The sequence below is a fragment of the Podarcis cretensis genome (genome assembly GCF_951804945.1).
Source record: "Podarcis cretensis genome assembly, chromosome: 1".
Lineage (NCBI taxonomy): Eukaryota > Metazoa > Chordata > Lepidosauria > Squamata > Lacertidae > Podarcis > Podarcis cretensis.
This window is the reverse complement of record NC_137170.1, coordinates 130,092,105-130,106,521: the sequence shown is the minus strand read 5'-3', so window position 1 is coordinate 130,106,521 and position 14,417 is coordinate 130,092,105. Positions and strand designations below refer to the sequence as shown.

At 45.2% G+C, this 14,417-nt stretch overlaps 1 protein-coding gene across 9 annotated transcripts in view; it reads left to right on the top strand.

Annotated features, from left to right (window-relative positions):
* The window catches only part of MPP4 (MAGUK p55 scaffold protein 4), a 53,049-nt gene that overhangs the window by 21,837 nt on the left and 16,795 nt on the right, over window positions 1-14,417 (top strand). For 2 of the 9 annotated variants that reach the window (XM_079978787.1, XM_079978786.1), the window contains 7 exons: window positions 939-1,135; window positions 2,635-2,699; window positions 3,641-3,658; window positions 5,054-5,092; window positions 7,901-7,921; window positions 9,872-9,886; window positions 12,525-12,566. In XM_079978787.1, coding sequence (XP_079834913.1) covers window positions 939-1,135; window positions 2,635-2,699; window positions 3,641-3,658; window positions 5,054-5,092; window positions 7,901-7,921; window positions 9,872-9,886; window positions 12,525-12,566 — 397 coding nt within the window. The remainder of the gene's footprint in view (window positions 1-938; window positions 1,136-2,634; window positions 2,700-3,640; window positions 3,659-5,053; window positions 5,093-7,900; window positions 7,922-9,871; window positions 9,887-12,524; window positions 12,567-14,417) is intronic. The other 7 variants (XM_079978788.1, XM_079978789.1, XM_079978790.1 and 4 more) reach the window with 7 other exon arrangements.

The window sequence follows — 14,417 nt, the reverse complement described above, 5'->3', positions numbered from 1 at the left end:
GTACTGTCAATTCAACTCCCATTCCTGAAAAGTCCACAAACAAGACCTGGGGGCAATCGTGCTATCCTGTTCCCAGCAGCTAGTATTCAAAAGGATGATGTCATAAATTACTCCATCTAAACCAGGGGTCAGCAAACTTTTTCAGCAGGGGGCTGGTCCACTGTCCCTCAGACCTTGTGGGGGCATGAACTATATTTTTTTTTGGGGGGGGGATGAATGAATTCCTATGCCCCACAAAAAACCCCAGAGATGCATTTTAAATAAAAGGACACATTCTGCTCATGTAAAAACACACTGATTCCTGGACCGTCCGTGGGCCGGATTTAGAAGGTGATTGGGCCGGATTCGATCCCCGGACCTTAGTTGCCTACCCATGATCTAAGGACTGTCAAATCTGTGCTGTTTATAAAACATGTTACAGTGCACCCAGAAGTATATAAATTCTTGAAGGCCCATTGGCTTCTATACGAACCTGACAGTTTATGATATTCAGGAGCAAAGCTCTGGTGTGTCCTGACAGTTTCAGAGTTGCATTTGGTAGGCATGAGAAATAAAAGGCCTTTTCTCTGGCTGTCGCATGCTGCAGAATTCTGTCCCTGGAGAGGCTTGTCCATTGCCGATTTTCAGGTCTTCCTTTCAGACAGGTCTTTGACCTGTAAGATTATTTATTTCATGCTCTCCCTACTGTCAAAGGTGGATTTAGGGCAGCATAGCCTGTTCTGCCGCACTGGGTACTGAATTTTGACCTCGCACAGGGTGCTGCTGAAATTTGAAAGACCAGATTCCCCCCTGATCCCGTTTACAGTGTTAATGTTTTATCATATCATGTTTTAGCCATGCCTGTTGGGTTCTTCCCTTACACACAGCAGCCTTAAACATAGTTCACAGACAGATGGGATGTAAATATTTACAATAAGCCTTCTCTTTGGTTGTAACAGCTCTATGTGCGAGCCATGGCAGATTACTGGCCCCTTCAGGACCCCGCCATTCCGTGTGCTGACGCAGGACTGCCGTTTAAAAAGGGAGACATTCTTCAGATTGTGGACCAGAACGATGCCCTGTGGTGGCAGGCGAGGAAAGTCTCCGACCTCAGTGCCTGTGCTGGACTCATCCCCTCGAACCACCTTCTGAAGAGGTAGGGAAAACCCATGTCAGCTGAAAAGAAGGTGGCTTTGTGGCTGAGTGGGGATTCGAACCAGAGTCTACCTAGCCCTAGGTAAAGGTAAAGGGACCCCTGACCATTAGGTCCAGTCGTGGCCGACTCTGGGGTTGCGGCGCTCATCTCGCTTTATTGGCCGAGGGAGCCGGCGTACAGCTTCCGGGTCATGTGGCCAGCAGGACTAAGCCGCTTCTGGCGAACCAGAGCAGCGCACGTTAACGCTGTTTACCTTCCCGCAGGAGCGGTACCTATTTATCTACTTGCACTTTTGACGTGCTTTTGAACTGCTAGGTTGGCAGGAGCTGGGATCGAAAAACGGGAGCTCACCCCGTCGTGGGGATTCGAACCGCCGACCTTCTGATCGGCAAGTCCTAGGCTCTGTGCTTTAACCCACGTCCCTTTACCTAGCCCTAATATGACACAATAACCCAGAACCTCCCAAATGGTGTGTCACAACACATTAGCGTGTTGCCTGCAGGGTGTAGGTGTGTCAATCAAACACTCCCCGTGCTGGAAAGGGGTTGGTTTAACCTCTGGTGTGCTAGTAAGACTAAATTCCTGTGTTGTGAAATGATGCATGTCTAAAAAGTGCATCACCAGCATGAAAAGAATCTGCTAATCCAGGCCAATCAACAAAATAGTTCAGCCATGGCTAATTCCTACAGATACTTTCTTGGGAAACAAGGGTGCCAACTTAAATAAAATACTGAGTTGGGGGCTAGGTAAGCCTCGTCCTGCATAATTTGATCACATGACATGACACGCACACCCATTTGAATGGGAATTCCCCTAGACTTTGGGTGGGAGGCCTCCTCAAATATTTTACAGGGGGGAGGTGAAGGGACCGCAACCCAAAGGGTATTTTGGGAAAGGGCCTCAAGGGAGGGGATTTGCTGTGTAAATCATAGTGGTGCAGAGTAAAGAGGTCTGAGCAGAAATTTCTTCTCCCCTGTGGCCTGGGCTGATAGGGCAATGGTAACGGGTAAAGGGACCCCTGACCATTAGGTCCAGTCGTGACCGACTCTGGGGTTGTGGCGCTCATCTTGCTTTACTGGCCGAGGAAGCCGGCATACAGCTACCGGTTCATGTGGCCAGCATGACTAAGCCACTTCTGGCGAACCAGAGCAGCACATGGAAACGCCGTTTACCTATTTATCTACTTGACTTTGATGTGCTTTCGAACTGCTAGGTTGGCAGGAGTTGGGACCGAGCAATGGGAGCTCACCCCATTTAGTGTTGGCTCCTAGCATTCAGAACAGTATAAACAAGAAATGCGGTTGTATTCCAACATATGAGGATGTGTAGGCAAAAAGCGCGTAGGTTCTTCATTTGGTTCCTTTCCTGTTGCTTTGGGCTTCTTTGAAACATAAGGTGGAAGAGGCTAGTTTTCCACCTTATTATCATTCTGGAGCACAGGGAATAAAAATGCCCCGTCTGATCAGATCCATGGGAACTGCATTTATTCTCTTTTTAAGGAAGCAGCGAGAGTTCTGGTGGTCTCAGCCCTTGCAACCCCACACCTGCCTCAAATCAACCATACGTGAGTAGAAAGATCTTCTGGTTGTGAATAGCGGGTGGGGAAGCTGCTCTGATACTTACTTCATTTGCTGTATGGCCTCCTACCATTGTTGTTGTTGTTGTTTAGTCGTGTCTGATTCTTCTTGACCCCCTGGACCAGAGCACGCCAGGCACTTCTGTCTTCCACTGCCTCCCGCAGTTTGGTCAGAAGTAGATGTCTTTCTGGAACTCTCTAGCTTTCTCCATAATCCAGCGCATGTTTGCAATTTGGTCTCTGGTTCCTCTGCCTCTTCTAAATCCAGTTTGCACTTCTGGGAGTTCTCGGTTCACATACTGCTTGAGCCTTCCTTGTAGAATTTTAAGCATAACCTTGCTAGCGTGTGAAATGAGTGCAATTGTGCGGTAGTTGGAGCATTCTTTGGCACTGCCCTTCTTTGGGATTGGGATGTAGTCTGATCTTCTCCAATCCTCTGGCCACTGCTGAGTTTTCTCCCACCATTGACTAGAGCACAAATCAGACCCCACCATACATTGAGGGGCGGTGACAAAACCCATAGGGTACATCTAGCTCAATACAGCCGTACCTTGGTTGATGAATGCCTTGCAACTCGAACGTGACTGTTCCAGTTTGCAAATGGAACCCAAACGTCTGACGGGGCTTCTGATAGGCTGCAGGAAACTCCAATCGGAAGCCGCACCTTGGTTTCCGAACGTTTTGGAAGTCAAACTGGGTGCAGCTTTCTGGAGTTTCAGACAGGGAAATCCTAGCTGTGGAAGACTGAACCAGCAAACTTCTGCTTGCAAAGCAGTTGCTGAGTTATGGTTCTTCCAGGTATATTTTAATCTGTTGGAAGCCGTGTGTGTGTGTGTGTGTGTGTGTGTGTAGAGCAAAAGTTCTAGCAGTCTCCTTAACTCTCCTGTTTACTTTCTTTTTAATTTCCTCCATGGATTTTCTGTGAGTAGTAAGTACTGTGGAAGAAGGTAAGCACAGGCATCTTAATGTCATATATTTCCTTTTAGATATGCCAGGCAGTGGTGCAGATAGGTAATTTTCATCTCTAGACCGAATGGTCTCATGGAGGAGAGATCGTTAGATGGTAATGTACACAGACCTTCCAAGTGTCCCTATTTTCCAGGGACAGTCCCGGATTTATAGAAGCCGTCCCGGTTTCTGATTTGATCCCAGAATGTCCCACTTTTCCTTAGGACGTCCCTATTTTCATCAGAGAAATGTTGAGTTATGTGACCCTGGAGCCAAGGAGATGTAACTATACAACTTTTAGGAGACATCTGAAGGCAGCCCTGTTTTTAAATGTTTAATGTTTTATTATTTATATGTGTGTGTTGGAAGCTGCCCAGAGTGGCTGGGGCAACCCAGTCAGATGGGCGGGGCACAAATAATAAAATTATTATTATGGAATTGGATGTCCCTATTTTCACCGGAGAAAGGTTGGAGGGTATGGTACACATTTACTTTGAAATGTGTCAAGCCAGCCTTGTTTCATTTTGTGACCCTCCTTCTCCTCCTCCTGCGTGGAACCCAGCGCTCTTCCCTCACATTTAAAGCCAGATTAAATCTGCACTTTTGGAAGCAACCTGAGAACTGAATTACAGCCACCCTTCAGTATTTGCACTTATCTGAATTTTGCATTGTTGTTGTCCAACCAAACAATACTTACAAAGCTGCATACATTAGGAGAATGTGTGCATTAAAAAGTGAATATATTAGTGAAAATGGCACACTAAAATGCATTCTGTAAGGAGAAATCGCTTGCAAAAATGAGCACATTTAGTAAAAGCTGCGTACGAAAACGTGTTTGTTTGGAGAAATTTGCAGTGAAATGCTGGAAGATTTTCATGCGGATTTTTTTTTAAAAGGGCAAACTTCTGCAGAAAAACAGGGAACTGAATTTAAGACTCAGTTTAAATTCCAATTTAAGGGGGAGCAACTGAGAAAACTGAAATGGACTGGTTTTTCCATCCCTAGTGAAATGTAGCCTCAGTCTAAAAGAAAATTAGACGTATCTAATATGTGAAGAAGTGTGCATGCACACGAAAGCTTATATCCAGAACAAACTTAGTTGGTCTCTAAGGTGATACTGGACAGTTTTTTAATTTATTAATTTATTTCGACTGCATCAGACCAACACGGCTACCTTCCTGAATTTAGACATACCTGTTAATGTTCCCTGCATTGCCCCATGGTACAATACTGCATTGCCCCATGGTACAATACTAAAACGCCAGAGAAAATCGATAGAAATTGGATCTCTGGTTGGATTAGTGATTTGTTTCTATCATTGTGGGAGGTTAAAAGCAAACAAACTCATGGCCTGTTTTTGTTTCCGCTTGCCATTTTTTTCATACAACAAACAGAAGAAGACATGCAGATTGATGAGAAGTGTGTAGAAACAGGTAATTGACTTTGGGTTTGGGTGGGTGGTTGTTGTTGTTGTGCAAAAGGGACCACAAACCTGGGTATAAGTGAAATGTTCTGTTAAATTATCTCTGATGGAATATGCAAAACAAAGTGTGTGTTTTAATTTTTTTTAACGTGTTACCATTCTGGTTTTATCAAGTGATGCTCATAATAAAGATAGCCAGCAGAAGTATAAGTTTTGTAAGGAACGCTTGATTACGCAGTTTAAGCCTCTCTTGTGACTGTTTCACAAGTTACCGTATTTTTCGCTCTATAAAACGCAAGAAAAAAAATAGTTACAGGTAGGTAGCCGTGTTGGTCTGCCATAGTCAAAACAAAATAAAAGAAAAAAAATTAAAGAAAAAAAATTCCTTCCAGTAGCACCTTAAAGACCAACTAAGTTAGTTCTAGGTATGAGCTTTCGTGTGCATGCACACTTCTTCAGATTCAGGTATCTGAAGAAGTGTGCATGCACACGAAAGCTCCTACCTAGAACTAACTTAGTTGGTCTTTAAGGTGCTACTGGAAGGAATTTTTTTTTCTTTAATTTTTTTTCCTTTTATTTTGTTAAGAAAAAAAATATTCTGAATCTCAGAAGCCAGAACAGCAAGAGAGATCTCTGTGCAGTGAAAGCAGCGATCCCTCTTACTGTTCTGGCTTCTGGGATAGCTGCGCAGCCTGCATTCGCCCCATAAGACGCACACACATTTCCCCTTACTGTTTAGGAGGGGGGAAAGTGAGTCTTATAGAGCCAAAAATACAGTAAGTCTCACAAGCTAAAAAGCTTTCCTCCCTACCAAGCTGTTTTTTGAGCTTATGGATATTATTTGTACAGCAAGGAATTCAGATGGGCTGAAGCATTAGCGTTTCCCTGTTCCTCTGCAGATCTAAGGAGGCACAAGAGTAGTCATAGTTACCATTTTTGTTATATAGGAGGCACATACCTTGCAGAAGCTCCAGCTAAAGGATGCCTTCTCCTGCCGTGCCTAAAACGTATAAAGGGTGGCAATTCTAAGAGTATTCTAAGCAGAATGTGGGTTTGTGTGACTTACATTACTGAATATGGAAAAATGCAAAAACGAAATAATAATAATAATAATAATAATAATTTTTATTTATACCCCGCCCTCCCCAGCCAAGGCCGGGCTCAGGGCGGTTAACAAGCAATAATAAAAACAAGTTGAATGAATACAACTTAAAAACAAGATTAAAATACAACATTAAAACATTGAAACATTAAAATGCAGCCTCATCACAGGAGGAGAAAGGAAAAAGAAAAAAGAAAGAGGGGGAGGGAATCAAATTGACTCCAAGCCAAAGGCCAGGCGGAACAACTCTGTCTTACAGGCCCTGCGGAAAGAAATCAGATCCTGCAGGGCCCTGGTCTCATGAGGCAGAGCGTTCCACCAGGTGAGAGCCAGTGTTGAAAAAGCCCTGGCTCTGGTTGAAGCTAATCTAACTTCCTTAGGGCCCGGGACCACTAGGGTGTTGCTATATATGGACCTTGAGGCTCTCCGTTGGTCATACCGGGAGAGGCGGTCCCGTAGGTACAAGGGTCCTAGGCCGTGAAGGGCTTTAAAGGTCTAAACCAGCACCTTAAACCTGACCCTGTACTCCACCGGGAGCCAGTGCAGCTGGAAAAGCACTGGGTGAATATGCTCCCATGGCAGAGACCCCATGAGGAGCCTCGCTGCAGCATTCTGCACCCGCTGGAGTTTCTGGGACAGCTTCAAGGGCAGCCCCGCATAGAGCGAATTACAGTAGTCAAGCCTGGAGGTGACCATCGCATGGATCACTGTGGCCAGTTTGGGGCAGGAAAGGTAAGGGACCATAGTCTTTTGAGCGGCGGAACCTCATGCTAAATTGCATCTTCTGACCTGCTTGCTCATAAATGGAGAAGGGATAATATGGGCTGTATGCAGAGTTTCAACAAACGGAGTTCTGCTCCTGAGATGCTCTCTCTAGAAGAAAATGTCAGCCGATTCCTTGTGCACCTTGAAAAGCTTCTCTGCAGGGTTGGAAAAGTAAGGGAGACAGCATGAATGACTGCAGTGGAAAGGAGGATTTGATGAAAGTCACCTACCTTTCTCATGAACTCCTGTCCCTTCTGTTTGTGAAAGGGAACTCTGGGAACAATCCTTTGAGCTAAGGATGAGTTCAAGCAGACTCTCTGAAATTGGCCAAACTTGCATGAGCAGGGACAGTGGGGACTGTACCTCTGATCTAATATGCTGAGTCTGTTATTCCTAATTCAGTGGGAAATGCTTCTAGTTCAGATTGTTGAATGAGTGTGAAATCAGAGCATTCCTCTTAATATCAAAGCCACCACAATTTTACAAAGCCATTTCATATTCATTGTCTCTCTAGATATAAAACCTTAGAGGGCTTTGTATGTTGTGATGAATGACGTTACCCAACACTGAATCAAAATATTCTGGAACTCTTCTTTTTCCCCTCCTTTACTCGGGCTGTAACAGCTGCGTTGGGGATGCAGTTTGGATTGAAATAAGTGTGGGGCAAAAGGTTTAAGTGCCCTGTCTCCTCAGTGTCGCTGCTGCAATCCAATTTGGCGCCCATCCCCACAGCACAGTTGCTTTTAACTAAAAATAAGATCCAATTATGGCTCTGCCCTATAATGTGCACTTTGGCCCCTAAGCACGGATCAGAGGCGGAAATGAGAAACTAAATGTGTCTTGTTGTTGTGGGGTTGGGAAGACCTTTCTGATGGGGTGAGTTTTAATTATCTTAGATGAGGATAATACTGAAATGTATTTGCCATTTTTGCTCCCTGGGTGACTTAAAAGACGAGGAGACTTTTGAGTCTGGTGAGTATGCTTCTTTTGGCAATTTTGTGTTGCTGACTATACTTTTCCTAATGATAATAAGCATGTGGTGGAGGTGATCAGTTTCATTTTAAAAGTGTACTGTCGGATCCATTTGTGCGTTTGGAAAGCCGCTTGCTGTCTCAGGCTTTTCTGAGCCAGATCTGGAGATTTTAATCACCAAAATGAAAACACATTTGAGACCAATTGGGTTATCCTCGCCGCGTTTGTTCAGTTTTGAATGACTCCCATACATACGGTGAAAACTGCCAAACCACGCACGTGTTATGAGAGGACAGCTGGAAGATAATGAGATTACATTATATAAGTGTGATTGAAGAGCTAATCTACTTCATGGCCTCCTTATTACTCCTGATGATGGAGGAGGGTCCCTTTTGACACTTGGATACTAGGATGAATTTGCACATTATATACAAAAGTAGGGCAGGTTTATGTGAAGCTTATCTGTCTGTAAACTGAGCAGATCGGGCTTAAAGCAACAGAGAACACCCAGCAACCCAGCAGTGAGATCATGCTTCCTTAACAAGCAAATCTTGAGCGGTGGTCCTGTTTTGTTTTTTTTACATGGTTCAGATTGTTAGAACAAATCAGAAGGTATGCTTGTAGTTTTCTAGTGCATCTGCAGTGACTTCAATACACTGCAATCCACAAAGCTGTGTGGAGACCATAACTGATAAAGCTGGGAGACTGATTTTCATAAGTTTTAAGGCAGCTTGTGGAAAGAACTCTGTACACACAATACCTTTAAGGCACATTCTTTCCCTCAATTCTGGGCACTGTAGTTTGTTAAGGCTTGCTGGGAATTGCAATTTTGTGAGGCGTAAACTACAGTACGGGACGTGGGTGGCACTGTGGGTTAAACCACAGGGCCTAGGACTTGCCGATCAGAAGGTTGGTGGTTCGAATCCCCGTGATGGGGTGAGCTCCCGTTGCTCGGTCCCTGCTCCTGCCAACCTAGCAGTTCGAAAGCACGTCAAAGTGCAAGTAGATAAATAGGTACCACTCCGGCGGGAAGGTAAACGGCGTTTCTGTGCGCTGCTCTGGTTCACCAGAAGCGGCTTAGTCATGCTGGCCACATGGCCCAGAAGCTGTCTGCGGACAAACGCCAGCTCCCTCGGCCTATATAGCGAGATGAGCGCCGCAACCCCAGAGTTGGTCACAACTGAACCTAATGGTCAGGGTTCCCTTTACCCTTTACCTTTACCTTTAAACTACATTACCCAGAATTCTTTGAGGGGGAAAACATGTTTCAAATATGCTTTAAAGCTTTGGCATGTCCATAGCCTAAGAGGTGAAGGACGCTTCCAGACAAACCTGTTCCCTGAGCATTCATCCTGACTTATTTGTGGGGAGGTTAGATGACGTTACATCAAGCATCTTTCTCGCCATTCTCCATCACTATCCTTACTGCAAAAAGTAAGGAAGCGAGTTTATTGTGCAAGATCTCTCGGCCAACTGCAATCGCACAACCTGAACTGGTATGGGATGGAATCCCACCTCAAAATAGCACCCAAATTTTAGAAGTCATAGGGATTTTTCAAAATGGTGAGGTGTGATATGAGACAGAGGACATCTGTTAAGAAGCATTGATAAGTGGCATATGAAGAACTGAGATGTGAAGGGGGATCTGAAGCAGGGGGGATCTGAAGAAGGGGGATCTGAAGCAGGGGGGATCTGAAGAAGGGGGATCTGAAGCACTGAGGGGGATCTGAAGCAGGTTGCAAAGTCTGCAGTCCCTAGAGAAAGATGGTGGGTGTGTATGGTTGCTAGATATTTTGAAAGTACTAGTAAGAAATGCTTGCTTTTGTACAAAGTAGCTCTAGTCATACTTGAATTATCTACATGTTCCGCTATACTGCTTTGTATGTGAATTTCACAGACCTAATTTTTAATATGCCCTCCTGTTTTTATTTTTTTATGCAACAATGCCAGAGGAGCTTAAAGAAGGTAACTTTGAATTTCCCCCCTTTCCCTCCAGATTCCCCAAAGTAGGTTGTTGGTCATTTCTTTATGGCTAGAGATGTCAGAGACTTATATATTGAATTGCCTCCTAGTCATGTCAGGTATATATGCAGAGAAATTATGGGATGGACCCGAGCAGGGACATGGATGTACACTTAGCAAATGTATGTTTACCAAAACATAACACATTTGTATGAACTAAACACTAACCAACCCTTATGTAAGTTAAGGTTCTACAGAGCCTCTTTGGAAATATGAGGAAAGTTTTTGTGCTGTGTATGTGTGTGTGTGTGCTTTGACTATTTGGTTAGCATGTTAAGATGGTGGACAAATATATTAGCTGCTTATTTTTGCACCTGAGTGCTTCCGTGGCATATTTGATGTGTGGTCAGAAAATAAATACAGTCCTCAGCCAGTTTTTAACATGTAAAAAATGGTTCCATATATCTTTCTTTCCTACTTGGAAGGCTATTTCAGGGCAAGTTACCCAGCCTGAGTCCTTATAAAGAGAAGATGCCATTATTAACAGATAGTTTTATTATTGCTCAGCAGGGCAATATTCACCAGCAGGTCCCAGGGTGCTGACAACCATTTACAATTTTAAATAGTAGTTTTAATTACCGTATTTTTCGCCCTATAGGACGCACCAGCTCATAGGACGCACCTAGATTTGGGGGGGGAATAAAGGGGGGGGAATTATTTTTCCCCCCCCAGGCGCGGGGCTGGGGCGGGGGAAGCCCGAGCTTCCCCTGACCCCAGCCCCCAGAACAGGTAGCTCTCCGCAAGCCGTGGGAGCACAGTGCGAAGTCGGGCCGGGCTCCGACAGCTTGCGGAGAGCTGCGCGAAGCCCGCTCTGGGAGCATGCAGGGCTGGGGGCTAGAAGCGGGCTTCTCCCCTCCACCAGCCTCCAAACCACGTCGGGAGACAGCGGGATGGCGTGCTGCGCCTCCCCGCTGTCCCCCGAGCTTGCGGGGATGGCGGTGGGACTCTCCTGAAGCCTGGAGAGCGAGAGGGGTCGGTGCACACCGACCCCTCTTGCTCTCCAGGCTTCAACAAAAGCTTGCATTCCCCCCATAGGACGCACACACATTTCCCCTTCATTTTTGGAGGGGAAAAAGTGCGTCCTATAGGGCGAAAAATACGGTAACTGTTTTTACTAATAATTTTATTGCTTTGTTCTTTTTAAAAACTGCTTTGAGGGGTTTTAATTTTATGCAATAAAATATATAATTAAGGTTCAGAAAGAAAAATAGCACAACCTGCAGTCAGGGGAATAGGGTGGGTATTGAAAACACACGAATCTCAGGTGTCATATTGAAGATAACTGGTGCCTTCTGTTAAAAAAAAAAAGGTTTGTTTAAAAATATATTTATTTTAGCTAGTTAGATATTGCTTTAGTATTGTGATTTCTAGTAAAGGTAAAGGTAAAGGTACCCCTGCCCGTACGGGCCAGTCTTGACAGACTCTGGGGTTGTGCGCCCATCTCACTTAAGAGGCCAGGGGCCAGCGCTGTCCGGAGACACTTCCGGGTCACATGGCCAGCGTGACATCGCTGCTCTGGCGAGCCAGAGCTGCACACGGAAACGCCGTTTACCTTCCCGCTGGTAAGCGGTCCCTATTTATCTACTTGCACCCGGAGGTGCTTTCGAACTGCTAGGTTGGCAGCAGTGGGCAAAAAACCAAACCAATAAAAATTGATCATAAAACTGAGCAATATCTATCAAGAGTAGGCAGACTCAAAACAGAATCAGAAGCCACATGGCTTCTGTAGCCACATTCAGCTGCCATTATTTGGCCACTGGGCCCACACCTAGGCTGGGCAAGCCAATTTCATAACAATTCTCTACCCTTGTGTGCTTTCTTTTACATAGGCCAACCTAACTGACAATTTGGAAAGCACTTTTTAAATTTTACCTTCAACTAGCAAGCGAAGCGGGATGCAGGTGGCGCTGTGGGTTAAACCACAGAGCCTAGGACTTGTCGATCAGAAGGTCGGCGGTTCCAATCCCCGCAACGGGGTGAGCTTCCATTGCTCGGTCCCTGCTCCTGCCAACCTAGCAGTTCGAAAGCATGTCAAAGTGCAAGTAGATAAATAGGTACCGCTCCAGCGGGAAGGTAAACTGCGCTTCCGTGCACTGTTCTGGTTCGCCAGAAGCGGCTTAGTCATGGTGGCCACATGACCCGGAAGCTGTACGCCGGCTCCCTTGGCCAATAAAGTGAGATGAGCGCCGCAACCCCAGAGTCGGTCACGACTGGACCTAATGGTCAGGGGTCCCTTTACCTTTACCTAGCAAGCAAAGCACAAATCGAGAGAGGGCTATTTCTTAAAACTGACGTGAGACAGCAACTTAGGCATATAAGAAACAAGAGCTTAAAATGTGCTGTTGTGAAGGACTGCTGCTGTTGTGTTGTTGTTGTTTTTAAAGTATAGCTTTGTTGACGGTGTTTTGGGTGTAGTAAATCTGGTCTCTTACACCTTTTGGGTGGCACTCTTAGGCATTAAAACGATACTAGCTGCATCTTTGGTATGAAAAAACAGGTAAAATCCTGAAGTTTGATAATCAGTCTGGCTTTTCATAATTTGTCTGACTTTAAAAAAAATGTTGCTTTTTTCACTTTGCAGAAGAGGAAGAATTCAGTGGATCTGGCAAGAGGGTCTTCATTAGTACGTAGTTGTATTGAGAGACTGGAGAATTGCTGTGTTCTGTTGCTGCCTTTTGTGAATGTAGTTCCTTGTCATTGTATTTGAGGTGCATTCACCTTGTGCTTTCTTCCTGAATGTTCCTTTACTTGGATTTGGATTTGATATCCCTCTTTATCACTCCCCTTCAGGAGTCTCAAAGCGGCTAACATTCTCCTTTCCCTTCCTCCCCCACAACAAACACTCTGTGAGGTGAGTGGGGCTGAGAGACTTCAAAGAAGTGTGACTAGCCCAAGGTCACCCAGCAGCTGCATGTAGAGGAGCGGAGACGCGAACCCGGTTCACCAGATTACGAGACCACCGCTCTTAACCACTACACCACGCTGGCTCCCTCTTTGCTGCGAGGGAGATGATCATGTCAATTTTAGTGAAATCCCTAATATTATCCTGACCATTAAGCTTGAAATTCTGAAGTCAGTTAATCCAAGTCCACTGTTTCATTTTAAGCCTCTAACCAGCCACTCTTCTGTACAGTTCTGTTTTGTAGTTCAAGTAGTAGTAGTAGTAGTAGTAATTTTATTATTTCTACCCCATCCATCTGGCTGGGTTTCCCCAGCCACTCTGGGCAGCTTCCAACAAAAGATTTTTGTTGTTGTTTAGTCGTTTAGTCATGTCCGACTCTTCGTGACCCCATGGACCAGAGAACGCCAGGCACTCCTGTCCTCCACTGCCCCCCGCAGCTTGGTCAGACTCATGCTGGTAACCTCGAAAACACTATCCAACCATCTCGTCCTCTGTCGCCCCCTTCTCCTTGTGCCCTCCATCTTTCCCAACATCAGGGTCTTCTCCAGGGAGTCTTCTCTTCTCATGAGGTGGCCAAAGTACTGGAGCCTCAGCTTCACAATCTGTCCTTCCAGTGAGCACTCAGGGCTGATTTCCTTCAGAATGGAGAGGTTTGATCTTCTTGCAGTCCATGGGACTCTCAAGAGTCTCCTCCAGCACCATAATTCAAAAGCATCAATTCTTCGGCGATCAGCCTTCTTTATGGTCCAGCTCTCACTTCCATACATCACTACTGGGAAAACCATAGCTTTAACTATACGGACCTTTGTTGGCAAGGTGATGTCTCTACTTCTCAAGATGCTGTCTAGGTTTGTCATTGCCCTTCTCCCAAGAAGCAGGCGTCTTTTAATTTCGTGGCTGCTGTCACCATCTGCAGTGATCATGGAGCCCAAGAAAGTAAAATCTCTCACTGCCTCCATTTCTTCCCCTTCTATTTGCCAGGAGGTGATGGGACCAGTAGCCATGATCTTCGTTTTTTTGATGTTAAGCTTCAGACCATATTTTGCACTCTCCTCTTTCACCCTCAATAAAAGGTTCTTTAATTCCTCCTCACTTTCTGCCATCAAGGTTGTGTCATCTGCATATCTGAGGTTGTTGATATTTCTTCCGGCAATCTTAATTCCGGCTAGGGATTCATCCAGCCCAGCCTTTCGCATGATGAATTCTGCATATAAGTTAAATAAGCAGGGAGACAAAATGCAGCCTTGTCGTACTCCTTTCCCAATTTTGAACCAGTCAGTTGTTCCATATCCAGTTCTAACTGTAGCTTCTCAGGAGACAGATCAAGTGATCAGGCACTCCCATTTCTTTAAGAACTTGCCATAGTTTGCCATGGTCGACACAGTCAAAGGCTTTTGCATAGTCAATGAAGCAGAAGTAAATGTCTTTCTGGAACTCTCTAGCTTTCTCCATAATCCAGCGCATGTTTGCAATTTGGTCTCTGGTTCCTCTGCCTCTTCTAAATCCAGCTTGCACTTCTGGGAGTTCTCGGTCCACATACTGCTTGAGCCTTCCTTGTAGAATTTTAAGCAT